The 27,915-nt window shown below is 37.9% G+C and overlaps 1 protein-coding gene across 2 annotated transcripts in view; it reads right to left on the bottom strand.

The window, feature by feature from the left end:
- Window positions 1–14,726: 14,726 nt before the first annotated feature.
- The window catches only part of CD247 (CD247 molecule), a 45,080-nt gene continuing 31,891 nt past the window's right edge, over window positions 14,727–27,915 (bottom strand). The window contains exons 1-8 of one of the 2 annotated variants that reach the window (XM_070750182.1): window positions 25,034–25,095; window positions 24,825–24,928; window positions 23,157–23,213; window positions 21,129–21,215; window positions 20,701–20,736; window positions 18,082–18,138; window positions 16,673–16,708; window positions 14,727–16,040 (exon numbers count right to left, since the gene is read on the bottom strand). In XM_070750182.1, coding sequence (XP_070606283.1) covers window positions 15,972–16,040; window positions 16,673–16,708; window positions 18,082–18,138; window positions 20,701–20,736; window positions 21,129–21,215; window positions 23,157–23,213; window positions 24,825–24,836 — 354 coding nt within the window. In that variant the 5' untranslated portion in view covers window positions 24,837–24,928; window positions 25,034–25,095 and the 3' untranslated portion in view covers window positions 14,727–15,971. Of the gene's footprint in view, window positions 16,041–16,672; window positions 16,709–18,081; window positions 18,139–20,700; window positions 20,737–21,128; window positions 21,216–23,156; window positions 23,214–24,824; window positions 24,929–25,033; window positions 25,096–27,915 lie in introns of those variants that run through there. The other variant, XM_070750181.1, reaches the window with a different exon arrangement.

Raw genomic sequence — 27,915 nt, 5'->3', positions numbered from 1 at the left:
CACATATTTTACCGATATTAGTTGCGACAACTTTCTGATAGTCACTACAAATGCAGTTTATGCACTCAAAAATATGTGCACTATATACGTATCCTCTAATAACTAGAGACGATCACTTAATAATTCTATCACTTGATGTCATCACTTGAGTCAATTGTGTTACAATCTCCCAATGTTCTAAAATAAGTTACAAGTGATACTGTTCCCATTTCATAGCTACCGGTAAGGTATTTTGTCATCCTATTCATCACATTCAGTGAGACGCAGTTTTATAAACCAAAATTTGCATTTTTCTGGGACCTTATTACCTTATTTTACATCAATTTTCTTTTATCTGGTATACGTCACAGAATTGGATCACCCTTTCCTTTGCCCCAATACAGAAATAACATTGGCTGGGGATGATAGAAATTTCAACCCAGTGTATTTGGTGAATTTCCAATTAGAGATGATTGCCTTAAATTTTATTGGTGATTCATTGTGGAACAGGTAGATTTCTATCCTAGCTTCTCCAGTCTTTGCAGCTGCAGATAATTTCTGAAATTTGAACAATCTGTGTTCCTTTCAAATCAGGAGGAAACTTTTGATTACTAAAATTGAAGAATGTTAAAGATGTAAAAAGAATGACATCTTGAAAAAACAAATCTCTTGACAAATATTTTAAGATACTGTTTAAGGTTGATCTAACTTTAAGTTCATTGTAAATACTTTCTGCAGTGAGAAAGTTGTTCTTCCACCTTATAAAGTATCAAACGTACAACAGGTATTGAAACATTGAACCCATGAAGTTTAGAATTTCAAAATTGACTTTCCATTTTTCATTTTGATCATGTGCTACCAGTTTATACATAATGGATTTCATGTACAGTGTTCATTTATGTGAAAAGTATCATATGAATATTTTTTTGACAGTTTACTTTTGAAGAGTATAACATTCATGTTTTTCTGATATATTATGGCTCCTTTTTTGTTCAAGTTTTGAACTTTATGTAAGACTATTAAATGCAGACTTTTTTCCCTTTCCTTTGGAAATGTATAAATCTATCTATCTATGTATAGATAGATTAGATAGTCACTTTATTGAAACACACCCATTACAGCTATGCCAATAGACTGTCCAGATATCCTGTTGGTTCAAGAATGTCTTTTAGGCCACCTGCAGTAGCTCAATCCACACTGAATTACATTGTTCAAATTGAAGAGCTAGATCTCCAAAAATGTCATTTTAGCTAAGTTATTACTACCAGTAGTTCATATTTCATTAGTTTTAGTGTAAACATCTGGCAATAATATTGATTCTCTGGCCATTTGTAGCTTAATGCTTCAAAGCACCAGAAATCAAGCCAACAGACCCTTTGTTGAACAGTTCAAGTAACACAGGGAATGAGAGCCTATTACTATTCAGCTTGTTTTTGAGTCATAGAGATGTTTTTCTTGCATTCTGATATCTAGGATCTGCAAACTGACTATATATGAAATATAGATTATATATCTCAGATGTGACAGCACTGGGATGGCTGAACTCTGTCTAAAAGTATAGGACTTTTTTGGCATTTCTACATCTATTCCATATACAGGTTTATATGTTCAGTGGTTTTATTTGATGTCTACAGAAATTGGAAATAATACAGTAATCAGTTAATACTCCCAGTACTTAAATAACCCTTCAGAGAGTGGGCCACATTCATGTTAACTTTAGTAACATGATGTGGCAATATAAAAAGGCAAGATTGATCTGAAGAATTCCTTTAAAGGAAAGTGTGATCCCAGGTTACATCTTATTTCTATCAGCAGAGATCAGACCCAATCCCTTAGAAACATTACATGTTGGCCCAACGATGGAGGCTTACTTTGTGGAGGATAGCATGCTTTTCAGAATTTTAATGTAGTGAATTCATGGGGCCAGTGAAAGAAATATAGCAATTTTTCTTTACTGCTGAGAAGCAACACAATCCCAAAGATTGGATTCACTTTTTCACTTTCAGTTTCCAGAAAAAATAATGTTGCGCCCTGATTTGATAGAATGCATTAAATTGTATTACAATAGATGTAGATTTTATCTATATACAATTCAGCCAAAGATGGTATATGTCATTTGAAGATATAAGGAAGAGCAGAGGAATTGAAAAATTTCCAATGCTAGAAACCAGGCTTAAAATCCATCGTTGCCTTATTCTCCTTAACTTTTCTTTTCACTTGTATATGATGTGTGGAAACTTTATTCAGATAGTTTTTGTCTGGGCTCTTTATTTTTATGTCTCTCTCCTGATTGATATACAACAAACAAGAATCTAGAACAATGTAAACTGGCTCTTTGTTAAAAGAGCCTGTGTTTAATTCATTATCACTTTGATTGGCAATGGGGTTTTTTTACTTTTAATTCTTTAGTTTTACTTTTAATTCTGACAGCAAGATATAATTAAACATATATTTGAGAGAAAAACATAAAGCCAATGTGCTCTAATTTTTCAATCCAAGCCAAAAATAGACTTGGAAATTTTTGCCAGTGAGTAAATGTGGATATGCAGCCAACAGTGGACAGGCTCTTAAACTGTGTTTGGCATTTGAGGAGCAAGGAGGGTAGAACAGGACCAGTGAAAAATGGAATTTGAGTCAAATGAAATGTTACAGGCAACAAAGTAGTAAGCAAAGCATATATTTCTAGAACCATTTTTTTCCATACAAAATGAAGCTTGCAAATGGTGAACTCTGAACAATTTTGTTGAGGTCTTGCTTTAGGAACCCCATCCCAATATTAATTTAGCAGTGGTTTCATATGAAAATAATGCAGTTTCCCTTGTAATTTCAAACACTTGAGAAATTTGCATAATAAATATGTAAAATCCATTTCTGACCTAGTAATCATTTGCAAATTTAAAGGATTTGATCTGGCCATCTTGCTTTTGAAGCTACCCAACTATACTGGAGGGGCAAAAGTAAATACACGACTTTTTATTTTGTTAAATTTACATAAAGTGAATAGTAAACCATGCTAGCAAACACATTTTTTCAGTTATTATTTTTGTTTAAAATAATAATGGTAGCATTAAAGTCCAATTCTCAATATGATTCTCATACTATGATGGACCAAACAAATGCCATGAAAGAATATCTTTGACCTGACTCTTTTCCCCAAATTATCTCAAGGGTTTGAAATGCTTTTACTTAATCTGTGTATCCCTAACTGTACTTTTTATCATATAAATCCTACAAGGATTTAAAACTTCATACATGTATATAGGAAAAGGTGATCATAGCGTAAACACTACCAGGAGAAAAATCAGTTGATAAGAGTTGTCTGACCTTAGGATACATTGGCCAATTATGCAAAGCTACATTCTAGTATTCTTAAAGCAATACATTATTTCAAAAATTCAACTGCGTAATTCTTGTTCTTGGGCCAAATATAACTTGTCAGCATTTCAGATGATTAGGTGGGAAAAATAAAATCATATCCCTGATTATTTCAATTGGATTTGAGTTCCGTTGTTAATGGCAAGAAAAGAAACACAACTGTAATTAGTGCCAATTCATTGTCCTGAATTCTTTTTACTTTATTATGGATTATTACTGGTTTTTAACATTTTAAGTAGGTTTTTTAATTGTCAACTTATTTTTTTGCTATTGCTGTCAAATTCATGAAGTCATACTGGGTCTAAATGGAAAAGGAAATGTTCATTGTATTCCATATTTCTACTAGACTATTTTAAATATGCACCATGCAATACTCAACAAATTTCTATTTTCATGATATAGAAAGACATCTAAATAAACTGTTAATGAAAATCTGAAATCAAATCAATCTTTTTTTGAATTTCCCATATCCTGTCCAAATAACAATTTATAAATAGGAATCTTAATTCTGGTTAATTATCAATAGCACCTGCCAGACTTTTATTCCCTTATTTAAGAATATGAAACTATTTCACACATTTAGATTTTTCCTATATGAAATACTATATCCCATTTTAGGAAACTATAACGTAAATATGCAGCGAATGTTTAGCTTTGCTCTGGGAACACAAACTGCATTTCTACTGCATGCCCAGAAATTTGCTTTTAAGGCAAATTACAATGATCTTTGATTCACACTGGAACTAATGTAGCTTTATTATTGAGAAGGGAAACTATTTGCAATGTTTAATGTTGCTGTATTTGTAGACGTCTCCTGGCCCATTCTGACTTCTGTTCAAACCTGTGTTGTTGAACTGAATGTTAGTATCTTTGTTATATATTTTATCACCAGGAGAGCGAAATGGAGACATCTTGACTGAAATAATTTGGAAGATCACTCTTTCCCTTCTCATCTCTTGTTTTTAAAACAGGCAATGTTACAGAATTGTAGAAACAATGCCTTTGGTAGCAGCTGGTTTTCTGGCACCTTGAAAAAGATACCTCAGCATAGCTTTGTTAGTATTGTTTGCAGACTGAAAAATCAGGAGAGAGCATCTTTATAAATAGTGGAGATAACTGTAATGGTAGAATTTAGTTAAGCTTCTGGAAATCCAGTGTATACGTATTTGGAATTCTGTGTTTTACAGGGATAGTGTTGGGAAGAAACAAAGTATGTTGACTATGCTAGAAGGTAGGGGTGTAAAAAAACATTTCAAATTATTTCAAGTGTGAGACATCATGCATTGTTCTGAGTACAAAATTGTTGCCTGAATGTTTTGGAAATTCTTCAGAATTGAAACAGGGCTTTGAGTTCAAATAGCTCTGTTTCAGGGTTGAATACTTGCAAAATATTCAAGCCAGATTCAAAATTGGAAGTTTAACAAAGTTTTACACTTGAATATCAAGTACTGTACACTCCTACTAGAAGTCAAATGCTGCTTACAACTGCCATCTCTCTCTCTTTTTTTAATTTTATCTTGCCAAAGGAAGCAGATGCTTACTCATAAATCTGGGAATCTTTGATTTTATCAATAATTTTCAATATTTCAAACCACAGAATACAGGTTACTAATTTGAGTTGCTATATTGTGTTATTTATACACACAGAAAATTAGCAACCCATTTCAACCTGTGTAGTTGCACAAACTTGGGTGGTGGGAGTGGAATATATCCATCTAAATTAAATCAGAAAGTTATGGTAAAGTGGTTGCTTTTTTCCCCCACTCATTGATTGTAGTCTTTAATAATAAATACTTTAAAAATAATTTTAAAATAAGGTTAACCTTGTCTAGACCAAAAATTGCAAAAGATAAACCAAACAAAACACTAACCTCCTCTGAACACTTAAACATAGTGTACATGGGGAGAAAGATGATCTTATAAGATAGTCCTTGGGAGAAAGGATTTCTTACTGAATATATCATTATTCTTGTTTTAATTTTGCTGAGAGGATGAGTTGTTTTTGCAAATAATGCATATTTTGGTTTGAAGACTGAGTTCTTTAAATTTGCCTATTCCATCTTTATTCTGACATATTCTTTAAAATAATGTTAGTGTGTGTGTGTGTGTGTGTATTTGTGGGCTGGCATATTATTTGAGAATGAAGAACTTAGGATGACTGGAGGTGAGAATTCCCAATGGCTTTTATGCTTAAAGGCACTGGTAATCTTTGCCAACTTTCCTGTTTTTGGAGTGTGCTAAGATTTAAAAAAACAGGTGGTCTTAGAAGTTTATATTAATAGAATTTTTTTCTTTGAGGACATAGTTTATAGTGGTTTTTCTATCTGTACAAATGGGCTTAACTTGGTGGATTTCATTGAGGACATATTGGAAGGAAGAACTGATTAAAGCAAAGCCCAAGGTCATAAGCTATTATTTGGAAACAGAGAAACCTGAAATATTAAAAAAAATGCATCATCTTTTGGCACAGTTCAGATGTACTGGGTGATGTCTTTTTCTTTACATAATGGAAATATTGGAGATAACTTGTTTTTTTTTTACTCACCAGACTATTCTCACATGACGTGCTGTGGCTTGATTAACTGCAATAATCAAGTTCGACGTACGCTCGTATAAAGAAAGCAGTTGTGTAATTATATATGGGTTGTCCATTTCTTACTTTGTAAATCAGCTAAAATGCATAACCTCACTGAAAGCTTTAATAATAGATTTGGTGTTCTGACTTTATGTAAAGTGGTATTAATATTGTGTGATTTTCCTAAACTAGTTAGATTTATAGGTAGAAAATAGGAAAATACTCTCAAAGATAAGAGCACTTGGAACAAAAGATATTGAAAATGAGAGGAAGGAAATGAAACAGTTGGTAGGTGGGATCTTGAGGGGAAAAAATTCTGGAGAGAACTGCAATGATTCTCTTCTGCCTTATTTCTTTGTTTGCTGAAGCCAAAATATTGACTTAAAGTCTGTTGTGAACTCTTCCTCCAATGTTCCTTGTCACAATCTTCTTCTGACACACCAAAAATAATATTGCTTTTTCAGTGGGTTAAACCCCATTAAAATAAGTTTTCCAAATAATTTCTAACTTTATTTGATGTACCAGAAAGTTTTTAGCACTGCTGGTGGTAAGAATCCTATAAGTTATTTTAAGTATATGTTGGAATGTATAAGTCTGCATTTAATTAAGATATACATCAAGCAAAGCTACTTTTTCATTAGTTTTGCAAAGGGCATTATTGTGGGGGCAGGGAGCCATTGTTTGCCCTATATAATTCTTATTATGATTTTAACACTTAAGATTCATTTTCTCTGAACTGCAAGGAGATATTGATATGGCAGTGTATAGATAACTACTTACCTAAAACTCGTTGGAGAAGACTTGCACTTTTCTCTAAAACCCACAAAGCAAAAGATCAGGTACAAGAATCTTTCAGAGCATCATGAGACATTTTCACTCCTTGATCCTACCATGTTGGTGTTCCATTTCCTTTTTCTGTAATAGTATCTAAGGCTAGGTATGAATAGGTGTCGGATATTTATCCGCCACAGGTACAGGAGCTGTCGTATACCTCATTTCTAACTCGTAACCGAGTAACTTGCTTTAACTTTCTCCAAACCCTACAGAGATGCCAAGTCTGCCACCCTTCCTTTAATTAGCATTGAACTCTGGCCTATAGCAAACCGTGACCTGTAACCTGGGGACCGATCCCCAAAAGCCTCTGAATGTTGCTGCTTAAAAGCTACTGCAAACTGAGGGCAAATTGCAATCTTTTATTTGTTTTGGTTACCGGAGGGTCATCTTGTAGCCTTTGAATATCCATCTCTTTCCCAGCCTGTGCATGAAATCTGTATGCTGCCTTCTGCCACCTCCTGGCGAGATGTCAGGGCTCTTGTTTTCCAGGATCAAGCCAGGGCCAAATTGTGTGCATATGTACCACTTCCTACTTTTTAACCTGTTGTTTTTGTCTGTCAAATCCTTTTCTAAAACATGTTCTTTTATTATTTGACAATCTTGTTCATTTGCCACTTCTCCCCTCTGGGTTAACCAGAAGCTGCATCCATACTCTTTTCTACCATTTTAGTTTGAATGTACTTTTTACCCACCCCTATAGAAAGGGAAGCGTTGCCAGGTCACGGTGCCCTGCTATATGCTAAGGGGCGAGCGGTTTCTTTGTTTTGTTTTGTTTTGTTCTTTTAAAAAATTCCAGCCAAAACCAAAGATTTCCTAATGATTGTATAAACTCAAAACAAACAAACAAACCAAAGACAAAGGGCATCTTCAGCACCAATCAAATCTGGGCAGCCATTTTTTCTGGATGTGGAAGAGTTGAACCCCAAAGTGATTTTTGCCTTCCCATCCAAGATGCAATGGATGGCTTGGTCTAAGATAATGTGGATTTGGTCAGCAAGGTAACTTTTCTCCCACTCTGTCTCAGATGCAAAGTACTCTTACAAGATTACCAATCCAAGGGGCATAGAGAAAAGCTTGGAGAAATTTGATGGAGCTTTATATGTTGGTTGTGAAGCTGAAGACCTTGGTGCATGATTGGCTGCTCTGATGGGTACCTTTAACCCTTTGTGAGCTGGGTGATAAATTGATTAATACATGCTAGGGTGCACTTCTGAGCTTCCCCCCGCCACTGCTTGGAAGAGGCTGTCCTATTGTGAGAAATATCTGATTATTTCTTTTTTATTTTCTGCTTTTTCCCCCCTTTTTGTTACCTGTTCATTATTTTTGCAGCACCACTGTGCAACTATGCATTGTATTTCTCAACATTTTTGCTAGGTAGATGCCTATGACTTTTTAAACTTTGGGGGAGGGGGGGTTGCCAACGAAGGAACTTTTTACACAAATCTTTTAAATCTCAGTTGAGTAGGGGTGTTTGGTTCTAGGGTCACACAAGCTCTATCCCAAAGCAAAATCCAAATGTTAATAATATTAGCCTGATGCAGATACCAAAGATAATTTCTTTCCTGCAGAACCTTAGACTTGTGTATTAAGTACAATTACCCAGCACTTGCATTAGTCTAACCTCAGTAATTCCAAAGCTTAGATGTATATTTTGGTATATTTCTGGGATATTAAAATGTGTTTAAACTCTTGTTTGTTTCTGTGTAATGCTCTTAAAAGTCATAGCATGGAGAAAATTGATTGTCTTATTCTTAGTAGTTTGAAATAATAGTATTTTTGTATGTTTTGAGTGTGTATGTACGTATTAACACAATAGTTTTCACTGCCTAGGTGTTCATAATTGAGGAAAAATGTACATAATCTGTAATTTACATCAGATTGTCGATTTAGGTTGCATTTTCTCTTATTGCCATTCTGAACAGAGAGCTTTTTTTTAAAGAGACAGCATGCTTACATGGGTGAAATAATTTGCCCTTCTCGGAAGGCATCGTCCATTCATATCCAAAGGTGAGATAAGCCAGAGAAATCATTTACTAAAGGGTAATCCATAGTTCTGATGTCATAACTTTTTCTGTTTGTTATAAGAAAATTATGTTGCCATAAGGCAATGGAAACATTGATTATAAAAATGTTTATTGCCCTTTCTCTTGTAAAACCTAGTAGGTAATCTTGGTGGCCTGCACAGCTTCATTAACATTGATGAACAGACTTTTTTTAAATTGATTCTTCTTTTCATGATCATTTGTATAACTTAATTTGGAATGTATGTCAACATAAAAGAGTGGTTTACATATCCTACAACATTCATTCTTGCTTTGCTCAGTCTGAGACCTGTATCCCGAGGGAGATCGAAAGAATGCTGTCTCTTTAAAGGTATCTTCTGTTTTTCCCCTAGTGGCTGCCTTGCAAGGCGGCTGTGGGCATTGAGAAACTGTAGATTACAGTGAATCAGGATGAAAATGATAGGTTTTGTGTAGATGCATTTGTCTGCTGTAATTTTTATATATATGAGACTTACTGTAACTGTACAGTTCATTTCTGTTGTAAACTTCATTAAACCATTTTTCCAAGTGTTTTAACATCCATGTGCTTGTTTGTGATTTTTTTTTAAAAAAAAATACTAGAGACAAAATGAAATGCCAGCATTTTCTACTATATTAAACTGACCTTACTTTCTTCCAACTGTCATTTGTTTTCTCAGTGAAAAGCAAAAAACAGGTAAGCTTTTTTCTTGTCTGTATTATAGTCTAACATCATATACAGTATTCCTGATAATTTGGTGACTGGTTATATTTTACAGTGGTTTTCCACTCTGAACTGAATACATACAAAACTCAGTTTATTTCACTATTCATAGGAGGATTTTTCAAGCTGATACTCTCTAAATATACTGTACAGCGCCTGTCTTTCCTAACCTTTAACAACAGCTAATCCATTTATTTATTTATTTATTTATTTATTTATTTATTTATTTATTATTTAGATTTGTCTGCCGCCCCTCTCCGCAGACTCACAACAGAATAAAAACGGCTCACAACAGAATAAAAACAATTCATAACAAAACTAAATTGTAGTTTAAAATATTTAAAAACCCCATTTACTAAACAAACATACATACAGACATACCATTCTTAAATTGTATATGCCCGGGGGAGATGTCTCAGTTCCCCCATGCCTGACGACAAAGGTGGGTTTTAAGGAGCTTACGAAAGGCAAGGAGAGTAGGGGCAGTTCTAATCTCTGGGGGGAGTTGGTTCCAGAGGGCCGGGGCCGCCACAGAGAAGGCTCTTCCCCTGGGGCCCGCCAACCGACATTGTTTAGTTGACGGGACCCGGAGAAGGCCCACTCTGTGGGACCTAATCGGTCGCTGGGATTCGTGCGGCAGAAGGCGGTCCCTGAGATATTCTGGTCCAATGCCATGAAGGGCTTTAAAGGTCATGACCAACACTTTGAATTGTGACCGGAAATTGATCGGCATCCAATCCATTATAAAGGATGTCAAGACAGTAAGAGGATGAATTTTATATTTATGTACCCATATATGCAGTTGTGCATAATAGAAAAAAAGAGTTTAGAGGCAGTTTTAAAATTTGTATTGCGTATTAATTCAGATGTGCTCGTATTTGTGCAATCATATTAGATAATTTAATCTTTAATATTATCTTATAAATTTTTTTAAATTGTTGCCTTTTAGGTTTTTAAACACTGGAGGTCAAGCTGACAGTCGTTTTTTTAAGATTATTTCAAATCTCATCATACATGATTTGATTTCATTAGAGAGAAGAAAATGTTTTTTTTAAATGTTATTAAAGACTGTCTGGTATAGAATTTCTGTAGCATTAGATGGATTGAATTAACACCAACTACTAGCCTGTACAAGAGATACTACGGTAACATAATATTTCCAAACTTTTTGAACTTAAGAAATGTCCTCTATAGCCAGTACCACACTTTAGAATTTGCCATATCTCTCTGTCTTTTGAACTTGATCATAATATGTACTCACCTAACATTGGATAAATAAAGTATAAAAACTACTGTGGTCAGAATTCAAGTTGCCAATTCCCAATTCTTTGACTTGACATCTCTGTTCCATCTAATAGTGAGTAGACTACATAGAAGTCCAGAGTATGGTTATGGAGCCGAATTCTAAAGTATGAGTTCCTTGCTTACTTTCAATTAGGCTTTTTCTTACTTATTGCCCCTTTTACCAAGCATCTTTTTAAAGTTTTGTTGTATTTTCTTCACATGATATAGAGACTAATTCAATCAACTCAAATCCTAGGGGGAGAAATATGAGGCAGGTAAATACAAAGAACATAGTCCAGGGAATTTCAATCTTTGCAGTGGATTTGCTTCGTCCTAATTGTCCCTAATTTTACTCAAACCCTCATTTTTCTTATTAATGTGTAACCCAGTTTTATTTTTATTTTATTATTGTAATGTTATTCTAGTCTTGTCTTTTGATAAAAACTTTGCTTTCTTTGGGAGCTATATTGGACATGATGTAACTTTTGTGCAAGCATTCTATCAGAGCTTGCATTTGCTGAAACTGGCCTGTTTGTGCCCAAGCAACAAACCAGTCCAGCCAGCCCACCAAACCCAAACAGCCAGCCAGCCGCAGACCAGTAGAAATGGAGTTGAAGTCTTCAATGAAACACAGCAGCAGTAGGAAGTTGTGGAAAAATATATTTACTTCTTTATACTACTACTGTTGTCTATACTATACATACAATAAACGAGTATCTTACTAGTATCTTGCTACAACTATCTTAGTTCAGTAACTCACAGGAACCAACTTTTACAGCGTTACAGCTTCTTCAAAGCATACTTCCACGAACAGCAACAGCACACAGCTAACAGCAAACAGACAGAGAGAAAGAGCAGGGAGCTCTTGCCTAGTTAAATAATTTCCATATAATTGCTAGGTTGCTGCTCAACTGCCTCTGAATGATTCAGCATTCTTACCTGAGACCTACTTTCTGCATTATGATATTACCTAGGATTTTTAATTTCTTGACACATTCCTATTTTAAAGCGGGTGGCCTATTGTGATTCTGAGCGGTTTAATGACTTCACCTTTCATGTTCCCTAAAGTTCATATTCCATCTTACTTATTTAATCATTCAAAAATTATGTTGATTTTTTTTAACACGGACATACTGCATAATATCAGTCTGCAGCATCATTATTTTCTAGAATTGAAGCCTCCATCCATCCAATGAGTCTTCGGAGAGGGACTGCATACAAATCTAATAAAACTTAACTTAAAAATAGAAGTAATGGCCAGTTACTTCATACCAGTGTTTTATTTGGAAATATACTCACCTCCCCAGGAAAAAAAGGTAAGCACGATTAATGCATTGTGTTTTACAGAGTGGAGAAAGAAGCATTACAGGTACAATATAATGTTGTAGGTTTGGCCAATAGTTAGCTTTCTCAGAGCTCTTTCCAGCCATCTAATGATTTGTTTCTTTGCAGTCTAAATCTGGTAGCCCTTGCATTGTTACTAAGTTTTCTAAAGCTGCTATTTTGTTAGGAATATCATATACCAGTTATTGGTTATGCTATATACTGCAGCTGATCAACCACTAGATGAGAGGAAGAGGTTTATATCTGCTGCTTCCAATGGTCCATATTTTGCAGTTCAGATACATTGCTCTATACCAAGTGTTTGCAACCTGTGGCTCTGGAGCAGCATGTGGCTCTTTAGACTCTCTGCTATGGCTCCCTGTCAACCTGTCGTGGCAGAGGGATGAAAGAGCCGTCATCCTGTCACAGCAGTGGCATGGCCGGAGCGTTAGTGCAGGAGCAAAGTGTTTTCTACTTGTCTTTGTGCTTGCTGTTTCCACCAGCAAAGAGGGCTGGAAGAGAATGGCGGGGCAGTTCTTGCGGGGTGAGGGCCATTTCCCAATCCTCCCTTGTTGGCGGGGCCAAGAGAAAGGGGCTCCCCTCTCCCGCCAAGCACTGAGAACAGCAGCCTCGGCGGAAGGTATGGCCTGGAACAAGTGGCCACATTGGCAAATTGGACGGCAGAGAGGGCTGGGCTGGCTTTCGGTGCCTTTGAAACGCACTGCTTTCTGTTTCCTGTTCCTCCGGCAGCCATGACTAGAGATGTGGGGGGAGGGGAAGCAAGGGCATCAGCGCTGCTCCTCCCATCAGCAAGCCAGGCCTGGAGGAGCCTGGAAAGTTGCAGGCGAGCCCCAGACAGTCAGAAGACATGCTCCAGCATCACCCCAACACACTATTCCAGCACACACTTCTCTGTCCTGAAGTAGGATTGAGTGGGGAGAAGAGAGCAGGGGGAAGGGGAAAGAGTAGGAAGGAAGGAGAAGCCTGATTGGCTTTCCTTTGGGGAGGAGTGGGGGGAAGACCCAATATCCCCTCCATGGCCTACCCACTGCTCTTGCATCATCTTGCGCAGCACAGTAAAAGCTGGTGTGCTTCACAATCAGGGAGACTGGATCCCCTTCTCCTGGAACCCATTCCCCCCACTCACCCCTGGCCTACCTCTCTCTCTCCGGAGAGCAAACCCAGAAGTAACTGCCTGCCATTTTCCACCAGACACATAGAGTGAGAGAGATTTTTGGATTAATCATTAAATATGTTCACCCATCAGTCAGTCTCACTCCCTGCCCTCTATGTCTCTTCTCACTGCATTTATTTATTTATTCAATTTTTATGCCGCCCTTCTCCTTAGACTCAGGGCGGCTTACAACATGTTAGCAATAGCACTTTTTAACAGAGCCAGCATATTGCCCCCACAATCCGGGTCCTCATTTTACCCACCTCGGAAGGATGGAAGGCTGAGTCAACCTTGAGCCTGTGATGAAATATGAACCGCTGACCTATAGATCTACAGTCAGCTTCAGTGGCCTGCAATACAGCACTCTACCTGCTGCACCACCCCAGATCTTGCATGCTCTCAGGGTCTTTGTTACCCATTTTTCTTTCTTCCTTTTGGAAATCTGAGCTGGCTGAGGAATGAGCATAACCCATAGCGGAGACTTCCCTCCTTCTCCTCTTGTGACCTGGCTGGCTATGGTGGAGCCGTGAGGATGCAAACTAGAGGAGGAGTGGGAGGGAAGCCTCCATTGCGGGTTGTGCTCATTCCTCAGCCAGCCTGGATTTCTAAAGAAAAATGGGTAGCGAAAAGCCCCAAAGAGAGCATGCAGGGCTTTGTGAGAGAGTGAGAAGAGACAAAGACAGGGAGAGAGAACGATACACACAGAGAGAGAGAGAGACAGGGAGAGAGAAAAGAAAGAAATGAGGGAGATGAGAGATGAGAGGGAGGGAGAGGGAGATAGAGAAAAGGAGAGATGAAAGAGAGATGAGGGAGACAGACAGAGGAAAATACCGGTTTCCCATAGAAAACAAAACACAGAGCCACAAAACCTGGGTAGGTGTGGTTGTCGGAGACCATGTGACTGGGTGGGAATGAGTGATGTCAAGTTGGCCACGCCTACCCACGTTTTGTGGTTCCCATTTTGTTTTCTGTAGAAAACTCGCCCAAGTAGATCTTTTGAGTGTTTAAGGTTGCAGACCCCTGCTCTATACTATAAAGGGAAAAGCTTATCAGCACCCATTTTGTCATGGTGTCCAAGATATAATCTCCACATTCAAATTATATATACAAACTCCAAAGGTAGGCGGGCACTCAGCTGGAGATGATGAAAAGGTGCAATTTCCCAGGCAAATTCCCTGTTTTTCTTCCTTGCAGGCCTTCACAGTTTTATTGGACTTTAAAATCTGGTCAGTATTAATCAAAAGAAAGCTCAATAATGGATTCTGGTCAAGTGGTAAACTTTTGTATTCACTGTAGTTAATATGTATTGAAGTATGAGATATAGCCACTAGGAATAATATACATAATGAAGCAACAGTCAATATACTTAACCATTATTTTAATCATGCAAAAACAGGCATAAACTGTACTTGTCCACTTCTTCATAGCACATACTGCTATAATTACTGTTCAAAAGTAAAACTTTTGTTCCTTGACAGAAGTAATTCTAAACCAAAACTAGTTTAGGTTGCTTTATTAAATATAATCATACTTTTGTGTCTAGGGGTTTGTTTGGTGTGGGGTTTTTTTTTGTATTTTGCTTACAAATAATCCAAACCTAATAGTAAAGGCTGTTAGCTTTTTGATGCTAAAGAAAATTACATTTTGAGGGAAATGATCCAAGCTTGTGAACAGAACTTTCAGTTTTCTGAAATTCAAAGAACCATCTGAACAAAATTATTTCTTTCTTATCTTCAATATAGAAGATAACTACCTTCAGTTAAATCTTGATCTATTTAATGATTTGAGAGTTCTCAATTTTTTAAAAAAAAAACCAATTCTTGCCATCCTTTACCACCATCCCTGCTGGTAAGACTGATAGATTGTACAGTAATCCCAATACCTGGAGAGTGATGAAAAGTTCCAGAATATATTCTCCCCGTCTCCTGCCAAAAAAGTTCCTCGGCTTTCTTCAATTAAAAATACAGTGTTCCCTCGCTTTTCACGGGGGATGCGTTCTGAAACCGCCTGTGAAAGTCGAATTTCCGCGAAGTAGAAATGCGGAAGTAAATACACTATTTTGCGCTATGAACAGTATCACAAGTCTTCCCTTAACACTTTAAACCCCTAAATTTCAATTTTCCATCCCCTTAGCAACCATTTAGATTATTACTCACCATGTTTATTTATTAAAGTTTATTAAAAAAAATATTTATTAAAAGCAGAAAAAAGTTGGCGATGATATATGATGTCATCAGGTGGGAAAAACCATGGTATAGGGAAAAAACCCGCGAAGTATTTTTTAATTAATATTTTTGAAAAACCGTGGTATAGACTTGTCGCGAAGTTCGAACCCGCGAAAATCGAGGGAACACTGTACCTTAGAAAACATCTATAGGGAAAAAATATTTTATCTTTCACCTAAGTATGAACCCTATTTTTTATTATTTAACTATCCAGTGAAATAGCAATCACAACTTCTGCTCGTACATATGAGCAAACTATACATTAAGCAGAATAGTTAAACTTATGTACATTTTAAAAAAAACCCTAGTATGTCATTTGGAAATGAAACAGGTTTTGTCGTCTGTACAATAGCATTCTTCAAACAAGGCATTGACTTTGCTGAAATGAAGTCCTCTTTAATTGCTACCATTCCATCATAAGGAATGTTCTTCTCTTCCTTTTTAGGTTGAGTTGTAACTAGCGAGGAGAATGCATCTGCTTCATTTGAAGGACGTTGTATGTATCCTTTGTTGCTTGACTGAGCCCCTGATAAAGAGAAATGATACGATTAGAAAATAAATACTCAGACTTTATTAACCATAGATTCAGATTCAGCATTCTTGTAGCCAGAGTACTAAAGCTAGGGTCATTTATAAGAAGAGAAGAATTCAACTACTTAACCGTGTTGACTTGTCCAACTTTCTTGCAAGCATAGGCTGGCAATAGGATCAAAAGTACAGTACTTAGAGAATGAAGGGGAGATAAGAAGAGTGGATACATTGCTTTAGACCAGTGATGGTGAACCTTTTTTTCCTTGGGTGCCAAAAAAGCATATTTGCATGCTATCACGCATGCGTAAGTGCCCACACCCTTAATTCGATGCCTGGGGAGGGCAAAAACAGCCTGTTTCCCAACTTCTGGTGGGCCCAGTAGGCTCATGTTTTGACCTCCCCAGGCTCCAAACGCCCTCCTAGAGCCTCTGTGCGAGCCAAATATCAGCTGGCTGGCACACACATGCACATTGGAACTGAGCTAGGGCAAGGGCTCATGTGCCAGCAGATATGGCTCAGCGTGCCACCTGTGGCACCCGTGCCATAAGTTCGCTATCACTGCTTTAGACAGATCTCATGAATTAAGAATTAAAGAAATTACAGGGAAGGGTTCTGCTGTTATGTTACCTGATAAAGAATATCATTGCCTTTGCCACCAAGTCTCTAGAAAAAGAAAAATTAGGATTAATGAACTTCAGAAGAGGAGTTAAGCTGTTATTTAGACAGGAATCACTACATAGGCACAGGAGAGCATGGTTCGATCCCTCCCCTTTGAATGTTGTTAAACCTTACCTAGTCTAGTCCAGATGCAAGCTACCAGCCTAATAAGATTCTTGTATTATGGATGTGAGCAATAAAAATAGTTAATTCTTGTGCTGGTGGGGTACCCTTAATTATAGCTGTGCACCAGTTGCAGCCCTATTTGGACCGGGAGTCACTGCTCACAGTCACTCATGCCCTCATCACCTCGAGGCTCAACTACTGTAACGCTCTCTATATGGGGCTACCTTTGAAAAGTGTTCGGAAACTTCAGATCGTGCAGAATGCAGCTGCGAGAGCAATCATGGGCTTCCCTAAATATGCCCATATCACACCAACACTCCGCAGTCTGCATTGGTTGCCGATCAGTTTCCGGTCACAATTCAAAGTGTTGGTTATGACCTATAAAGCCCTTCATGGCACCGGGCCAGATTATCTCAGGGACCGCCTTCTGCCGCACGAATCCCAGCGACCAGTTAGGTCCCACAGAGTGGATCTTCTCCGGGTCTCATCAACTAAACAATGTCGGTTGGCGGGGCCCAGGGGAAGAGCCTTCTCTGTGGCGGCCCCGACCCTCTGGAACCAACTCCCCCCAGAGATTAGAATAGCCCCCACCCTCCTTGCCTTTCGTAAGCTCCTCAAAACCCACCTCTGCCGTCAGGCATGGGGGAATTAAGATAATCTTTCCCCCTAGGCTTCTACAATTTATGCATGGTATGTTTGTATGTATGATTGGTTTTATAACAAGGGTTTTTAGCTGTTGTAGTATTGGATTTTTACATTCTGTTTTTTGTCACTGTTGTTAGCCGCCCCGAGTCCACGGAGAGGGGCAGCATACAAATCCAATAAATAAATAATTGTGGGGTAGCCCCAGTTATAGCCACCCCACAATTTAACCCAACTGATATAGATGCTATGGAAAATTATATTCAGAGAACAAATTTGTCTTCGGTTTTGTTCAACTATTATAAGATAATTTTATGTTGATAAGACAACTTCTCCCTAGCTGGTGCTTTCATCTATATTGAATTAATGCTATCACTATTCTGCATTATGGAATTGTGGTTCAATGCAGTTTAAAGCAGGAGGCAGAAATGTAAGACATTAAAGGTAAAAACCAGCATCTGGAACAAACTGAGCCAGTGCAACTCATGTAACAAAAATAAACCTTAAAATACCTATTCCAGAGAAGTACAACCCTGCCTAGAGTCAATAGTGACAAATTTGTGGATGCAGCTATCTTTTGTGCATTTAAAATGATAGAAAATAGCACTTACCTCTCCTTTCTTTCCAATTTCACTATATGCTTCACCCATCTTATCCCGCTGTAGGGACTAGCCATGGAAAACATTAAAACAGTATTGGTGAAAAGGAAACTAAAAAAATCTGTTTTCTCTAGTGCATTACAGATTCTGATGTACGAGGGTCGCCCAGAAAGTAATGCACCACATTTTTTTCTCAGCCTACAGTAATAGTACAAATGCAAAACTTTAGATATACATTATTTGAATTGTCAGGAGTGCGTGTGTAAATTTTGTCTTTCTTCAGACGGATAGCGTAGCTGCAGCAGTGTTTTGAAATGGCATCTGTAAGTGATGTACGTTACGAGGCTTGCTCAGAAAGTAATGCACCACATTTTCTTTTCTTCAACAATTATTTATTGAACACAATGAAACTTACACACAGGAAAGAATGATGTTTCTTCTACATCTGAGTCCTATGGGATTGGACGGCATAGAAGTCGAATAAATTAAATTAAATTACACTTCCTATTTTTCCATGTAATCTCCGTCCCGTTCTATGGCCTTCCTCCGGCGAGACACAAGGGCGTATATGCCCTGTCGGTACCACTCCTTGTTCTGGTCACAAAGCCATTTCTGCACTGTGCGAATCATCTATTTCACACTTTCTTTGCTGATTGGCAGCTTCAGCGCCAACTGCCAAGTCATTATGCGTCGGTCCTCGCGAATGAGCACATCAGCAAAGCTGACTCTTGTCCGGTGTGACAATGGTGGGGCTACCTTTGAAAAGTGTTCGGAAACTTCAGATCGTGCAGAATGCAGGTGCGAGAGCAATCATGGGCTTCCCTAAATATGCCCATGTCACACCAACACTCCGCAGTCTGCATTGGTTGCCGATCAGTTTCCGGTCACAATTCAAAGTGCTGGTTATGACCTATAAAGCCCTTCATGGCACCGGACCAGATTACCTCAGGGACTGCCTTCTGCCGCACGAATCCCAGCGACCAGTTAGGTCCCACAGAGTGGGCCTTCTCCAGGTCCCGTCAACTAAACAATGCCGCTTGGCGGGACCCAGGGGAAGAGCCTTCTCTGTGGCAGCCCCGGCCCTTTGGAACCAACTCCCCCCAGAGATTAGAATTGCCCCCACCCTCCTTGCCTTTCGTAAGCTACTTAAAACCCACCTCTGCCGCCAGGCATGGGGGAATTAAGATTTCTTCTCCCCCTAGGCCTTTACAATTGTATGCATGGTATGTTTGTATGTATGTTTGGTTTTGTATATTAAGGGGTTTTTTTTAATTCACTTTTAGTATTGGATTATTATTGTATACTGTTTATGATTGCTGTTAGCCGCCCCGAGTTTTCGGAGAGGGGCGGCATATAAATCCAATAAAACTTGAAACTTGAAACTTGGTGGCTGGCAACCCCGAAGGCTGCAAATCTTGGAGCTCTACCGAACCGTCTTCTAATGGCCTCACCCTATTTAGCCAGTAGCTAACTGTACTTATGTCGACTGCAGATTCTACATAAACTGTACACAAACATTTGTAAATGTTCCCAACAGTTTATTTTTCCACAGTGATAAATTCAGTGATGACATCACTTACAGACGCCATTTCAAAACACTGCTGCAGCTTTGCTATGTGTCGATAGCGATTTTACTCCTAACAATTCAAATAATGTATATCTAAAGTTTCGCATTCGTACCATTACTGTAGGCTGAGGAAAAAAATGTGGTGCATTACTTTCTAGGCCAGTGATTTTCAAACTTTTTTTGAGCCGCGGCACATTTTTTACATTTACGAAACCCTGGGGCACATTGAGCGAGGGGAGGGTGGGGGCTAAAAAAAGTCTCTCTTGCTTTCTTTCTCTCTCTGAGCTTCGCGGCACACCTGACCATGTCTCACAGCACACTGGTTGAAAAACACTGCTCTAGGCGACCCTCATATTTAATTAATCTCTTCACTCTGGACAGTATGTCCTTACTCTTCCTAAGCCAAATTGTAAGAAAGAGATTTTGAAAGATGTAAGTGCTTATGGCTGTTATTCTAGCAAAACATTTACTCTTCATTGCTTTATTTATTTATTTTTTGATCAACTATTATAAACTCTGGCACTATTTATGCAGATTTGAGAGAAATGCTATCTGGAAAGCAACCATTTCTAATCTTTCCTCCACAAAATATCCACAAAAAAACTACTCTGATAAACATCTCCCAAAATCCAGAGAAGGGTGACTATCAACAGTGTAGAGCTGTTCTTGCTGTCACTGTTAGTCTTTTCAGGTAGGTCAGGTTAAAAAAAAAATCCAGAAAAAAACCCTAGAATTCTGTTTTATTGATTTAAGCTGTAATAGCACAAGCTTAAAAACCTGATTATTGGAAAAGTTATAGGAAAAGAAAGGCAAAATGGGGCAATCTTGACTATCTTAAGATTCATAAACATAAAAAATAGACTGGTTGATTTTAATATACTTCTATTCCTTTCTCCATTGTGTGAAGAAGTAGTTGTGTTACTTCCCCCCCACCCCCCAAAAAAAACCCTTATTCATATAACTCTGGAAAAAGTTGCATATGAAGACAATTTATTTCCAAATACATAAATCCATTAGTGAATAATTAAGTAAACTATAATAAGTCAATTCTTGCATCTACTCACAGTGTAAACTTTGTCCTGAGGTTTCTTTCTTCTGCGCTAGAAAGAAAAAAAAAATCCTAATCATTCTAATATATCCCAAGTCTGACAATGTAAGAGAAGGCATGGTAGGAGTGCTGACAAAGCAGTTACATCAAAATCCCTTGCACAACTCTGTCATAACTATCAGAGAAGTCACTTGTAGATTGATATTATTCATTCTTCAAAGCACGAGAGGGTGATAGTCTTGGGGTTTCCTCCACTAAGCTATGCTTATATGTTTTGTGCAATAATGAGTTACAAATCCCATCACTACTGCTTCAGGCACAGAAGTGTCCAGGTGATGGGCAAAACCTCCCACTGCTGCCGCTACCAGTTCATAGGACCAAACTGGTAGCAACCCACCATTAGTTTTGTGGCAACTGCCTGCATAGAAAAGATTGTGAAAATACCTGGTTGTCCACAGCCATTTCAAGATCTGTATCTCTTTTTTTTACTGCCAGAGAATCATATTCATCTCTGCGTCCAGCAGATAGTTTCTGCAAGAGAAGAAAAAAAAAGATACTACTGGCTACAAAGTCCAATCTCCTCTTGAGTTAACCAATTTTCCTTAAGTTAAGGATTAATAACCGACAGGATGAGAGAGAAAATAAAATAAAACCTAATCTTTATTTCAACCAAGTCAGAGTTTACTTTTAGATTAAGCACTGGACAAAAAAGTTTCTTTTAAAAAAAACCCAAAGTAGATGAAAACATAATTTCAAAAAAAATTAGTGTTAAATTAATATTTTAATTACATTTTTTACAGGTACATCTTTTCAATTATACTTCAGGTACATAAGCATCTTTCTATATTTATAGCAACAAATGTTTATTATGTAGTTTTCTCATTTTATTTAATCTTTGTAGCAGCCCTTCCTTCCCATCCAAGGATAAATCTCTCACACATTAAGTGTCCTCTGTGGCTTTTTATCTACTTTATCCCATTACTCACATAAAATTGGACATTTGTATAGGTTATGACCGCAATTGAGTCTAACATTTATGTTACTAAGTGAAACATTTGTTAAGTGAGTTTGCCCCATTTTATGACTTTGCTTGCCACAGTTTTTAAGCGAATCATTATGGCATTTGTTAAATTAGGAAAACAGTTGTCAAGTTAATCTGGCTTCCTCATCGACTTTGCTGGTCAGAAGGTCCCAAAAGGTCACCCCAGGACATTGCAGTTATCATAAATATGAACCAGTTGTTAAGCATCTGAATTTTGATCACATAAACATAGAGATACTGTGTGAAAAAAAGGTCATAAGTCACTTTTTTCAGTGCCGTTATAACTGAATGATTACTAAATGAACTGTTGTAAGTTGAAGACTACCTGAATATAACTTCTCAGGAACTGATTTCATTCCTAACCTGGTTCACCCATTAACGTTTTCTATTGTCACCTTAAATAGTCAATGTTCATTATTCAGCTACAGTATTAAATTATCCAGTATAAGAGGTTGTCTTCAACCTCTTATAATATATTCTGTGACCTTAACCAATCGTGTAATAATAAAAAAGATACCCAAACCACCACATAAAGTTTTCATAGTAGCGTTCCTATATGGGTACCAGAGATTTTTTTTCTCTTCAGCAGGATTTAGAGAGTTCTTCTAACAGATAACTAAATATTGGGGGATGAGATTTTCAGGAACATAATGAAAATATTGCAATAATTGCAAATGCCTTCTTAGTTGGAAGTGTTTCTTGCCAAATGTTTTGGTGTGTAAATGTTTGAATTCCTTACCATTGGCTATTCTATAAATCCCAATTGATGTGAGTAAAATCTAAAACATTGGCAGAGTTTTCTCTTTATCAATCTATCTATCCATTAAGAGAAGGGTGTCAAATTCACAGCCCGGATGTGTCACACGGTGGCCATGCTCACCCCTGGTTTAGCAAAGGAGAGGAAAAGTTGTGATACATCACGTGATGACGTGTTGTCATGAGTTTGACACCTTTGATCTAGAGCAGGGGTCCCCAAACTTGGCAACCTGAAGACTTGTGGACTTCAACTCCCAGAATTCTCCAGCCAGCTATGCTGACTGGAGAATTCTGGGAGTTGAAGTCCACAAGTCTTCAAGTTGCCAAGTTTGAAGACCTCTGATCTACAGAGATAGAATGCCTACTGAATAAGCAAAATCCTCTATCAAGTAAACCACTACAATTTCATTAATTAAAAATCAGCTGCATAACTATGGCCTAGACCTCCCCCACCCCTTTTAGTTTGGCAATTTGGTTGCTAATTTTGGAAGAAGAAGGTAGTAGGAAATCCCTATACTATAATAAAAGAAATCATTTTGACCTGACCCCCTGCCTAAATCACATTGGATTCTACAGGCAGACTGTTATTTCAATATTTTCACTTGTATGTTTTCTCATCACTAATTCATTTGCAGATGTCAGATAATATAAAAGACAAGAAATTCACTACTTACATTATATATGTCATTTGCATTTTGAGAAGGTTTGGATTCAGTAGAGCGATTGCCTAGCTGGAAAAAAATATGGACAAACATGTCATACAATGAGCTCACAAAACTGCCCATTTCTATTCCAAAGGCCACTAGTGGTTTATGAAATAGTGACAGTATATTATTGAGCCTTCAGCTAACACTATATACTAGCTCCCTTCAAATATATTAGAACTGCATTTCCCAGAATTCCCTGCGGGTAGGACACCAAGCTGCTATACTTTGTTTCATTTATTTCATTTCTTAAAGATTTCTTAACTTTGATTCTCTCTGGTTCATCATTAAAAATAGCAATATCGAACAAAACAAAAACAAAACAGTTGTTCAAACTTTCAAACTCTTATTTTTAGTTAAGTGCTATTAACAATTTTCCATCTTTTTCAAACTATTTACAAATGATATCTGCCTAGTAGTCTTCCCAACTGAATATGTCCTGATGTTGGACTTCAACTTCTATAATACTGCAAGGCACTGTGGCCACTGCAGGATGCAATGCAATATAGCTGGGAAGCCCAAGATTGGAAAAATGATGTAAATCTGCAATAGCCGATGTTCAGCCGGGCTCTATGGTATGAGCCTCCCGAAATTTCAAGGATAAAAATTTCAGACACACACACAGTTGAAAATTCAAAAACAATGTTTTTTATCACAAAAGTCAAAAGAAACAAAGCACCCTGTTTGTATTGCAAAGAGCACTCTTCCCAAAACAACCTTGTAGGCTGTAAAACCCTTAAACCATCCTTAAGTACTTAGCTAGCAGCTGTGAAGAAATGTCACAGCCCTGCTTCTTCCACGAGGTGAAACACACACGCTTTACTCTGCCTTGGTTTCAAAGTCTTGAAAAATCAACAAACAAGAGTCCTGAAACAGCAAGTCACATCCCAAACCAGTACGATCAGATAATCTTCCACAACGGCGAAGCCAGCACGCTGTTATTTTATCAGCAGCTCTAATTACTGGAGCTCCACCCAGCCACAGGTGGCCTCTCTTATCTCCTGTAATATGTCTTAAGTTGTTCTCTCCTATGCATAGCTCTACACATGCATGGGTCTGTCATACGTTCCTCATCTGAATCCAAAGAAGATAAGGAAGATTGAGCTCCTCTTGGACTGGCAGTCAAGCCCCCCTCTTCCATCCCACCCACACTTCCTTCATCATCGGATAATTCACTGACTCTGTTGGGAGAAAAACAGGCCTGTGACATGTGGATGTTTCCCCCACATCCACCTCCACATTCCTTGGGGCAGGGGCTGGGCCAGAGCTAACCACAATAGCCGATAGCAAAAACTAATAATGAAGGGAATATTTTGACTGGATATTGAACTCTGGGTTAAGATACCAGTGGCCAAGCATCTGGATTTTTATTATGTAACCAAAGGAATACTGTGCAAAAAAAGGTCATAAGTCACTTTTTAATCTTTCTATACTAGTTATATGATGACATTGCTGTGTTGCAGAACTGTTGTGGTGAAAGTTGATTTCATGGAGGAATCTCTTTAAATTTCCACTTCTAAAGGCTTACATCAATATTCAAACATGCAATCAAAAGGATTAAAGTCACAGGGATCTGGTCAAGCTGAGTGTATATAAAAATAATAATAACCAAGAAATCTCTGTGAAAAAAAATCTTACCTTTGCTTTCATGAAAAGGGCTGTGATTATAATAGCATATATTAAAAGGATTCCATCCAGAATGTAGCACAGCTTTGGATCTGTTAATCCCAGTGAATCAGCATCTGTGTGGGTTTTTTAAAAAAAAAAATAAGTAAGTTATACAGGAAAAAGGATTTAAAACAAACCAGGAGCTCATAAACCAATGCTCTCAAGATTACATTTCTTACTTTCTCAATCCGTATGGCTATTGCTTGATTATTTTTAAGCAACTTCAATTTTTGTCAACTCATGGGGGAATCAAAAAGTTACATATTGCCAATCATGTTTTACAGACTTGGCTAGTATTAATTAAAAAGTAATTTGTGTCGAGGTTTGTAAGTGATTAAAGTACGTTAGAACGTTAACCCCCTGGAGGGGATGGATTAAGCCTTAAAGTCATTTGTTCAAAACAAGATTTCTTTTATTATAAAAGTAGAAAAATATAACATGTCATGAGGGACAACACAACAAATATGTCTTCACATGATAGAGGCAAAAGGAGAATGGAGTTTTCAGGATGAAGAAGGAGGAAGTGATGTTAGTTTTGGCAGGATATTACATCATAATAGGAGGATCTTAGTAAGGCACACAAAGTTAACTCTTTAACTACTGAATGTCTCTGGGGCTGGCAATATTTAGCGTGACAATTTGTTATTAAGGTGATACAAAGTCCCTCATTATTTTACATAACAATGGTTCAATGATTCTAGAATGTCCAGGTTCCCCAGAAATAACGTCACACTAAAATCCCAGTAAAATTAATGAGCCATAGATCATTTAATTAATTTGTCCTACTGATTTCAATGGATCATACCCAACGCCACCTTTTATAGGCAATCTTATTTTAACCAAGGGCTATACTTATCTTTAAGTGATATATTAAAGGCCGAACTCTTAAAATTCAAGTTGAATTTAAATACATATAAATACACTTTAATTAAATATTAATCCTCTATGTAATCATTTCTCCCTTTGTGACCTTAAAAATTACAATTCTCCAGTAGCTTTAAGAGGAATTGTGAAGCTCACTCCGGATTTTGCTTTGCTCCCTGGTCTCAGAAGTATTTCCATATTTATTTATTATTACACCCATAAACAGTCTTTTTTGTTATTGAGAGATCTCTAAAACAAGCATCCACTATCTAAAGATATTTTATTATGCTGCAGTATTCCTACTTGAGCAAGTTGAGGCATAAACTTAGGTTTATGCCTCTACTCGTTCACAAAGGTCACTAGTTGACTTTGGATCAAAATTCTCAGCCAAACCTACTTCACAAGACTGTAATTATAAAGATAAAAATAGAGGAAATCTCCACATATGCCACCTTGAGGCTTCTGGGGGAAAAGATGGGTTAAATATGCCAAATAAATATAGCAGCTGAAGTATTATCAACAAATACAGTGATCCCTCGAGTTTCGCGATCTCGATCTTCGCGAAACGCTATATCGTGATTTTTTTAAAAATATGAATTAAAAAAAAAACCACTTCCGCGTTTGGCTTCAGGACTCAGCTGGGAAGCGGTGCGGCTGTTTTAAAAGGTCGCAGCCGGCCTGGGGGGCTTCCCAGCACCCCCCCGAACCCCCAACCTGGGTCTTCCCGGCCGCCCACGCAAAGGAGAAACCCCGGCTCCTCGCTGATGCCCGCCGCTCGCCCGCCCGCCAGCAAGAGGGGGAAGACCCAGGGAAGGTTCCTTCGGCCGCCCAGCAGCTGATCTGCTCGGTAGCGCAGCAGCAGCGAGGAGCCGAATCGTGGTTTCCCCTTTGCGTGGGCGGCGGGGAACGCAAACTCCACCATCTACGCATGCGCGGCCATAGAAAAAAAAGGGTGCGCATGCGCAGATGGTGTTTTTACTTCCGCAACCCTACATCGCGAAAAATCGATTATCGCGAGGGGTCTTGGAACGGAACCCTCGCGATAATAGAGGGATCACTGTACTTATTTGTTAGAACATATGAAAGTATTCTTCCAAAGTCTTTGACAGATCCAATGTGATTATTTTTTAGAAATGTTTACATCAACTACATTGAAGAATAAGCAAAGATCAACTTTCTCATCTGTTGGTAACACAGCAAGAGTTATTCAACACATAAAAGAAAGCAGTTATATTGGATATTACTAACATACTGTAGTCAGTGTTTATCTTCACAAATCACGCAAGCCTGATTAAATTAAACTCTGGTTAATTCTGTTTGCATGAAATATTGAGCTATATGGAATATCACTGTGTGCATGCTGAGTCACAAACCCCATGTTATTTATAGTGTTATGAGAATCCGTCTTTCATTCATTTCTTTTAGAAAAATAGGAGTCAATTCTCCAAAGTCCAACTATCCCCTTGGTATTCTTTGAAAAGTGTAGCCTTATTTTTAGTTATTTACCTTAGCATTACCCAATTAAATAAACAATAAAAGCACTAAATTAAACTTTCAATTATATTAATCAGCCAACATTTTTTTCACTTGATCCCCCCCCCCCCCCACTAAAAGTATTAGCCATTGGGAAAATGCTTTGAAATATATTGCCCACTGGAATCAGTGTAGATCATGGTATACTTTTTACCGTGATTTTCAAACTGAGGGCCACAATTGGTCTATCAATAATATGAAATATTCTTACTCCTAAAATAAGATAGGTGGGGCTTAAGCACAAAGTAAATTTTATCTTATTGAATGAAAATTTAAATTTAAAACCATGCAATTTATGCTATCATTTTCATATATACTGTTGTGGTTAGCTCTGCCCCAGCTCCTGCCCCAAGGACTGTGGATGTGGGGGAGACATCCACATGCTGCAGACCTTTTTTGCCCCCGGTGGAATCTGCTGATGAAGGCTCCTCTGACCAAGAAGACATGAGTGACAGGGTGGAGGAGAGTGGCAGACAGCTCAGAAGGAGATCAATTATCTAGCTCCTCCTTGGATTCAGAACAAGAGTTAATGATACAGCCACGCATGCGGAGAGCGATGCATAGGCAACAACAACTGAGAGATTATTATCAAAGAAAATGAGGCCACCTGTGGTTGGGTGGGGCTGTGGTAATTAGTGAGGCTGCTATAAAGAGCAGCCTGTGG

The sequence above is a fragment of the Erythrolamprus reginae genome, chromosome 4 (assembly GCF_031021105.1).
Source record: "Erythrolamprus reginae isolate rEryReg1 chromosome 4, rEryReg1.hap1, whole genome shotgun sequence".
Taxonomy (NCBI): domain Eukaryota; kingdom Metazoa; phylum Chordata; class Lepidosauria; order Squamata; family Dipsadidae; genus Erythrolamprus; species Erythrolamprus reginae.
The sequence above is the reverse complement of the archived record's forward strand: the minus strand, read 5'-3'. Positions and strand labels throughout refer to the sequence as shown.